This window comes from Protomyctophum parallelum (genome assembly GCF_964188405.1).
Source record: "Protomyctophum parallelum genome assembly, chromosome: 19".
NCBI classification, from domain to species: domain Eukaryota; kingdom Metazoa; phylum Chordata; class Actinopteri; order Myctophiformes; family Myctophidae; genus Protomyctophum; species Protomyctophum parallelum.
Genome location: NC_139717.1, coordinates 5,677,926 through 5,686,363, shown reverse-complemented (window position 1 = coordinate 5,686,363; position 8,438 = coordinate 5,677,926). Strand labels below are relative to the sequence as shown.

At 39.3% G+C, this 8,438-nt stretch overlaps 1 protein-coding gene across 1 annotated transcript; it reads left to right on the top strand.

Moving 5' to 3' along the window:
- The first annotated feature begins 1,050 nt into the window (after positions 1-1,050).
- On the top strand, positions 1,051-5,446 carry LOC310876619 (coiled-coil domain-containing protein 25). The gene is made up of 9 exons (XM_083790205.1): positions 1,051-1,241; positions 1,506-1,553; positions 2,594-2,633; positions 2,781-2,832; positions 2,942-3,017; positions 4,103-4,206; positions 4,363-4,565; positions 4,938-4,983; positions 5,069-5,446. The coding sequence occupies exons 1-9, from the start codon at positions 1,217-1,219 to the stop codon at positions 5,099-5,101; spliced, it is 627 nt and encodes a 208-aa protein (XP_083646331.1). The 5' UTR covers positions 1,051-1,216; the 3' UTR covers positions 5,102-5,446.
- Positions 5,447-8,438: the final 2,992 nt, after the last annotated feature.

Below are 8,438 nucleotides of genomic sequence, written 5' to 3'. Positions count from 1 at the left end.
GGGATTCTGAATAAACTTAACTGCAATTGAAATCTTAACCTACAACTAATGGCAATGAAGCATATTTTACACCGCTCCTGCTTAGCGGAGAGTGGGGTGTGGTAGAGGACATCTCCCTGAACACGTGGGTGTGTCCAGATAGTTGCCTCGCGGAGGCCTCTTTTGTCCAGTGTCCATTCTGGGTCTGGAAACGGTACTTTTTTCAGCGTTGACCACAGTAGAAGGTCTGCTGCTGTGAATTTTACACCTCTCCCGCTTAGCGGAGAGTGGGGTGTGGTAGAGGACATCTCCCTGAACACGTGGGTATGTCCAGATAGTTGCCTCGCGGAGCCGTCTTTTGTCCAGTGTCCACTTTATAAAGTACATGCACTCCAGTGAATAGCATTTATCCATTTAGATAACTATTATTATATATATATTATTATTTAATTACTTATTTTTACACAGAAACATAATGTGTGTTAATTTGTGGTTTTAATGTGCAAATTTAACTTTTTTTCAATACTCTAGAGGATACTCTTATTTTGAAGAGCTCATTAGCTCATTAGATTAGCTCATTGAAATTGATTGATTGAAATATTTATTAACAGTTTGTAGAATTTACAGTACATTTTAAGCACAAACTCAATACAAAGACTGTCAACTGTGAGTGGACGACCCAATTAAGCATTACACTTGTTTACAACAGGGTCCACATTGTTCAATTCATCAAAACATTTAAAGACATACAAACATTTAGAGACATACAAATAGACATTTCTATGTAGCTCACTAGACAGTGCCAACAACTTCCTGGTTCACTTCAGAGCTACAAGCTTTCTTTGACGAGCGACACCGTCGGACGTGCATCCCGCCATGAAAAACGAACCTTTTGTGTGTTGTTGTTTTTGTATTAATTTAATAACCAATTAAACATTTTACACAATGATCTCCTGTTTTACGCTCTAGTCTAGTCCAGTTGGTGGCAGTAGTGTGCACTTCTAACGAACGCCGCCGCGCCGACCCCAACGAAGAACAACAACAACTTCCTGGGTCACGTGTACATGCGTGGTGAATAGGGACAGCGCTGTCAGTACTCCGTAGCGTTCTATCAGTTGCTGTCAGTGCAGTTATATTAATATTATACACATAAACCTCTATGAACCACAGCCAGAGTGTTACTAGTTAACACACCTGACACAACTACGCGTAGGATCCACCGGCCATTCACTCAAAGATGGTGTTTTATTTCACAAGTGCTGGTAAGTAAGCTAGGCTTAGTTACAGTACACAGAAGAACCATCATTCATGAGTGTTCATTTAACTCTTGAAATGAAACGAATTATTACAGGTCGTTCGATTTACACTCAAATGTGTGGGGTCCATTTGGGTCAATATTTTGTACTCAAAGTTATATTAGCAACACTCGAGGTTTTTATTGTGTAACTATCCTTGTTGGTGGCAGAGATCAGCTCATTTCATTGTAAGTTTTTCAGTCTGTAATTGTGCTATTCCTTGTTTTGTAGTGGTGGACCCTCCCCACACAATATATATGGGGAAGGACAAATATGAGAGTAAGTAAACTACTACCCAACAATATCATTTAATTAACTTCTGTCTGTGTCTGTCTCTCATGAACCACTCCATACTGGTTAACAAGCTAAAAGCAATTGGTTTTGATAGCACATCAGTGAGCTAGATGCAATCCTACCTGGAGGTGAACGGAACAAATAGTAATCTCAGCAAGGCAGATGGCTTCTTGGTTAGAGTGGGTGACAATATTATCACACGAAAAGATGAAATTAGTAAATTACCTACCTAGGTTCCATCCTGGAGGCACAGCTTTCCGGTGATAAAATGGCCACCAATGTAATCAAAAAAGTCAACCAAAGAACAAGATTCCTATACAGGATCTCACTGGTCAACAAAAACACATTGAAGACCCTAACAGGAACCCTCATACAAGGTTTCTTCGACTATGCATGCACCTCTTGGTACCACAGCACCTCGAAGGCCCTTAAAACAAGGCTCCAGACTTCCCAAAACAAACTGGTCAGGCTACTACTTGTCCTCACTCCCCGAACCCACCTCACCCCTGCCCACTTTGACAGGCTGGGTTGACGACAGAGTATAGCATCTTAAGTTGCAATGGGTCTGGTCCACAAGATTCGATACACCACAAAGATACCCATGTACAGTACCTGTCTAAACACTTCCTTAATGTCAACCCAGATTCGGCACAAACAAGGGACTAAATTAATTTTGCTTCTATGCCACCAAAATGTGGAACGCCCTACCAACATTCATTAAGACATATCCTTTGACTCCTTCAAAACCGCTCTCAAAGAGCACCTACGGATAGCTGCAATTTTTTCCCTTTTTACCTTCATGATGATTTCCTATTTTTTGGCTATATAGTACTGTATATTTGTACGTCTCAATGATGAATTGAACATGGTGGACACTATTGTAAACAAGTGTCATGCTTTATGGTGTCCACAGTTAACAGTCTTATATTGAGTTGTGCTTGAAATGTACTGTAATTCTCAAACTGTTAATACATTCTTCAATCAATGAACACTTGTGATATTTAGTCTAATGTGTTTTCCAACAGATGAGGATCTAATCAAGTATGGATGGCCTGAGGACATCTGGTGAGTGATTTATTATTTTATTGTAAAATTATGTTTTAATTTTAGATATTTTCAAGTGTTACAAATTCAAATGTATAGTGTGAGAGGAGTAGAAACGTGATTTCCTTTGCGGAAAAAATAAATAAAAACTGTAATTTCTTCCCCCAGGTTTCATGTGGATAAGCTGTCTTCAGCTCACGTTTACCTGAGAATGCCAAAGGTAAGTCCTCATAATCATGGAATGAAACAAATATTTTAATCCCAATGTTGAATGTGTCGTGTTACTCCAGCTTGCGGCCATGAATCTGTGCCTTCTCCTCTTTTTTCAGGGTCTGGCGATGGATGATATCCCCAAAGAGGTCCTGATTGACTGTGCACAGTTGGTGAAAAACAACAGCATACAGGGTAAACCTCTTTTGACAGCATCGGTGCTTGGTCAATTCCAGTGCTTTGCACGTTCAGTTCCATAATGATTATGGAACTTAAAATATATGACAAGTACGTACTGAAGCAGAGGCTAAACCGAGATCTGTGTGATTATTTGAATCTTTTTGTTCTCTTCCTGAAAAGGAAATAAATAGTCTAACGATGGGCATAGAGTGTTGAAATCCTCGCTCATCCAAGGGTTTCGTGGTTTTTCTCTATGGAGAGTAACGTGGGGTCATCTTAAAATCGTCACATATAAGAATTGTGGTCCAGAAATAAACAAACTGTCCCTGTGATATTGTTTGGGAGGTGTCTGTATCGTTTACGACAGTCAGTCATATTTTATACAGTCCGTTTCTAGCGAAAACATAACAAATTCGGCATCAGCGTAAGTTTATTCTTCATATCCATATGAGTGAAACGGCCGGGATGGATTTGTTTATTTTTAATATGAGGTGATCCCCTATATAATATATAAGGGGATACCATTTAATAATTAATACCAAATAAAAGTACACAAACCTGTGATCTTAGCGCCCTTTACTGATATTGACATCAGACTTCGGTGCTCTATTGGGCAGTGGCTTTGAAAATGCAATGCACACCCGATGTGTTCAATTTTGGTAAGGGTTGTATGCTAATCTTCTGTAGCTTCCTTCTAGTAAAGCTATATCCAAATGTTGGCTGTTGCAATTATCCAACTTTCCTTCAGGAATGAATACAGTCTCATCTTATGTTCTTGTTTTCAAAGGTTGCTTGAGCTTTGTCATTTTAACCCATTCTGACCGGGCACCCATTTTGGTGTCAGCATCATGTTATGCTTTAGCTATTTAAAAATAGCAGATCTACAAGCTCATATCGCGCCACCGAGTGGCGCGATACGAGCTTGTAGGTCTGCTATTTTTTTTAAATCGAAGAGCGACTGACATTTCTAGAATCTGATCTCAGGTCAGAATGGGTTCATCAGACCAGTGTGTGTCCGGCGGAAACCTCGTATGAATCTGATCTCAGGTCAGAATGGGTTAATGAATCTGTAGTAAGGCTGGCTCTGTGTTTGTTGACAGGCTGCAAGATGAACAACATCAACGTGGTTTACACGCCGTGGGCCAATCTGAAAAAGACTGGAGACATGGATGTTGGCCAGATTGGCTTCTATCGACAAAAAGAGGTAAGTGTTCTCTGTTACAGGCTAACGTGGTGGCAAAATATATATATATAAACATATATTTGTACCCCCTTTTCCCGTCTCTTTAATAAAGCTGAGATGCTGAATAATAAGGATAATATTAAAAAATAAATAGCTGATCTGTTCTCCGCTCCGCAGGTGAAGACTGTGGCCGTGGAGAGGAAAGTCAATGAGATCGTGAACCGGCTGGAGAAAACGAAAGATGAGAGACACCCCGACCTGGCGGCAGAGAAAGAATCCAGAGACAGAGAGGAGAGGAACGAGAAGAAGGCCCAGCTCCAGGACCATAAAAAGAAAGAGAAGGAAGAGTTGAAGAGGAAAAAAGACCTGGAGGAACTCAAGTAGGTTGACAATTAAGATGTTTGGACCATACTGGTGTCAATATGTTATTATCCATTTGTAGTTTCAGTGATAACTATAGACGAGTTGGTTTTGGCTTTTTTTTGTTTTTGTTAGAATTGTTCATGAATCAATCTATGTACAAGAGTATATTTTATCCAGCTAGACTTTTCAAATTGATCTGCTCTGGGAGTGTACATCTCAGGAGGAATTAACTGGCATAATATAGAGTACTAGTTTAAATAAAAATAAGTAATTTTCTAGATATTTGTAGGTTATTTTGTGCTAGTAGTAACAGTAAACAAGTGAGACCTCTAGTGGTCTATAAATTAGCCTACACTGTACTACTATTGACTCTTTGGTTTGTTTTTCAGGAGCTATTCTTCTCTCATGACAAGTGATAAAATGCAAACAAATGAGGTCAGTATCGTCTTCACAGTTGTAAATTAGCCTCCTTCATTTTGAAAGTTTTAACATAATAACATGAACATACTGTCTTTTCCAGGATGGCGGCAATGACTCTGATGACTTTATGTGAGAGCAGAAACAGGACAGCCAGCAGAGAATCTTCTTCCAAAAAAAAACAAATATGTTGTTGGGTCGTTTTCCCCCCCACTGCTTGCCTACCAGTACTGTATGTTGACACTGGACAATGACAAATGGATTACTTTGCTTTTTTCCGCTTGGAGCTGCAAGTGAGGTACCGAGGGCCAGCACCTGGACAGTTCTGTTTGCTGATTGGTTCAAACTGTTTCCAAAATGAGTCCATTGGTTGGAACTTGTCGACAAAGGATGACATTGTATATGATGTAGCACAGCACAGGGCAACGTTGTTGAAGCATCGCTACAGTTTGACTTGACAAAAAAAAGGCCTGTTTTAATCCATTAACCCATTCTGACCTGAGATCAGATTCATACGAGATTTCCGCACTGGACACACACTGGTCTGATTAACCTCATTCTGACCTGAGATCAGATTCTAGAAATGTCAGTCGCTCTTCGAATTTTCAAAAATAGCAGACCTACAAGCTCATAGCGCACCACTCGGTGGCGCGATATGAGCTTGTAGATCTGCTATTTTTCAATAGCTAAAGCATAACATGATGCTGACACCAAAATGGGTGCCCGGTCAGAATGGGTTAAGAACTGAGGCCGATTCTACAAATGCCTTCTAAATCAGTTGTTCTCACACTTTCAAGATTGTTCAAAAATAGCAGATGTACGAGCTTGTGCTGTGAGATTGTTGTATCTGCTATTTTTGAAAATGACAGACGCGTTCCCGGTTTTAATGGGTTAATGGAATTACACTGTACGTCCAGTCAGACGGATAGGAAACTTCACCTGACCCTTTATTAGTCACCTTCCTTGTATTTTATTTGTACATGACCATTGCATGCCATTGATTCCATGAAACACAATTCGGTGTATGCAATGCATTAATTTCTTTTTCATTGCCTTAAGAAATATTGGCACCTCATTGTCAAGTCCTTTTGTTTCCAAATTAGTTCATTATTAGTTCCTTGATGCAATTCATTATATATTCACCAATGATATTCTCAGTTTTAAATGGCCTATTTTCTTTGTTGTGTGGGAATCAGGGGCCTTTATTTCAGGCTTATTCTATGGGAAAATGTTGAATTATTATGTTCAATTGCAAGAGGTGCCAATCATTTTAATAACTGCATTATTCTCCATTCATGAAGGGCCATTCATAACAAGAACTCTTACTATAATAAGTGTATGTGGACTCTGCCATCTGCTTGAGTTAGTGATTTAACTAACTTTATAGTTAAAGTAATAGTGATTGTTGTGAACTGCCCTTTACATCTAGCTTTTGGATTCCATTTGGTTTCTAACACGTTGGATATTGTTAAAATGCTGAAAGTTGTGAAGTCTAGATTAAGGGATGTTTAGATCTGGCACCATTGTTATGTTTACAGCAGTGCTACTACGATTATTAATTAAAACCATCCCCCTTCATGTGGCATTTATTTTCAAAAGCTTGTTTTTGGTCTATTTTGTTTTGGTAGATATCACAAGCTGCATTTGAACCCATGTCATAGGGCTGAGTCACTCATGGCATATGCAGGTATGTAACGTGACAATACTATACCGTCCTTAACAGCCATGTTTGTGGAATGACTGAAGCTGAAGCAAGACGAGTGAACGAACACATTTTGTATTGTATGAGAAAGTAATGCAGGATGAACCATGTCATTGAAATCATGTTTTCTAGGAAGGGTTCATAAAGGCCTATATTAAAAACAAAAAGTTAGGAACCACTGTGTTAAATGCCTAAATTGTAATAGTAATGTTTGCCCTGTCAAAGGGGATTATGATGCAGGGCCAATGCATGTTGTGAAGTAGAGATTCCCGTCAGTGGGCTAATCCCTGTGTTGTGATGTATTAGCTCTGGACTTGGCTGTGTCTGTGTCTGCAGCCTATAGTTGAGCCAGGTTTCCACTCATTATGGATCTGTCCTCTTGAGCGAGGTTGTCTGGCCTATGACTCAGTGCCTGAAAGGGCCCACAGTCAGCACTTCCCGGAACAGCACATTTGCTGACACTTGGCCTCACTCATGTGATATGGGTAAACAACACACAATATTGTGCATAAATCGTTTAACATTTGTGGAAGAATCAATTTATCCATAGTTGTCCCAGGACACATTCTAGAACCTCTCAATGATGTGAAGTCATTAAAACAAACGCACAAACAGGCCGATTCACGGAAATTCTGATGTCAATAATATATATATATATATACATATATATATATATATATATATATAAATAATATAGTATACACACACACACACACATATATATTATAGCTTATCTGAAAAGCAATCTTTAAACACAAGGTGGCGTATGCATGCTTTCATTAAACTGATCACTGAACCACTGCTGTAGCAGGCTATGTGTGTTACAGAGACTACAGAACTATCAAATAAATAAATAAATAGGAAAGAACTTTGCACAGAATGCACAGTACTTTACATGATATCCAACTATATAAAAAGGTAGGATATATATGGCTACTCTTGAAAGTTAGTTCTTGGACTGGTGCATTTTTGTCTGTGACTGTCACAGTTGTTCAAAATTATTTTTGTTTGTTCTTTGATTCAAGATGAGTTCAGTCAACCTCTCTTTGACTTTGGCACCACTTTATGCAAATTTAAGGTAACCTGTATAAGAAATTATTTCATCAATCATCAAACCCATTTAGATGGCTGGAGCTTGTATGGGCAATGTGTGATATAGTGGGCAATTTGTGGGTTAGTCAGTGGGAGTGTCTAATGTGAATTCCTGGAAAGTATTGCACTAGCAACTGCATTTATAATTAATAATATAATCAACAGTTCAACCATGTAATGTAAGTAAGATTGAATGATGAATTGAACATTTTGATGAATTGAAAATGGAGGACCCTGATGTAAACAAGTCTTTTAGTGCTTTTCATGGTTTCGTCCTCATAGCAGTTTTTTGAGTGGTGCAACCACTCCTATAGACAGCTGTGTGTGTCCCTGGGTCTGTCTGTCCAAGCACAAAAATAGCATTATAGCGTTTGTTCACCACCAAGTGTCACTGTTGCACAGCCTAACACACAGACACAGACACACACAGGCCAGGGAGGGCTTGTACAGTACAGTACAGTACAGTACAGTACAGTACAGTACAGTACAGTACAGTACAGTTCTATAGACACAGCTATGTCTGTCCCTGGGTCTGTCTGTCCAAGCAAGAAAATAGTGTTATAGCGTTTGTTCACCACCAGGTGTCACTGTTGCACAGCCTAACACACAGACAGACACACACAGGCCAGGGAGGAGAGCTTGTACAGTACAGTACAGTACAGTACAGTACAGTACAGTA

What these genes read in the sequence shown, in the direction of transcription:
- LOC310876619 (XM_083790205.1), top strand. Translation starts at nt 1,217, where the DNA reads ATGGTGTTTTATTTCACAAGTGCTG. An exon ending in GGGGAAGGACAAATATGAGA is followed by an intron (nt 1,554 to 2,593) that starts GTAAGTAAACTA and finishes GTTTTCCAACAG; the next exon opens with ATGAGGATCTAATCAAGTAT. An exon ending in GGATGGCCTGAGGACATCTG is followed by an intron (nt 2,634 to 2,780) that starts GTGAGTGATTTA and finishes TTCTTCCCCCAG; the next exon opens with GTTTCATGTGGATAAGCTGT.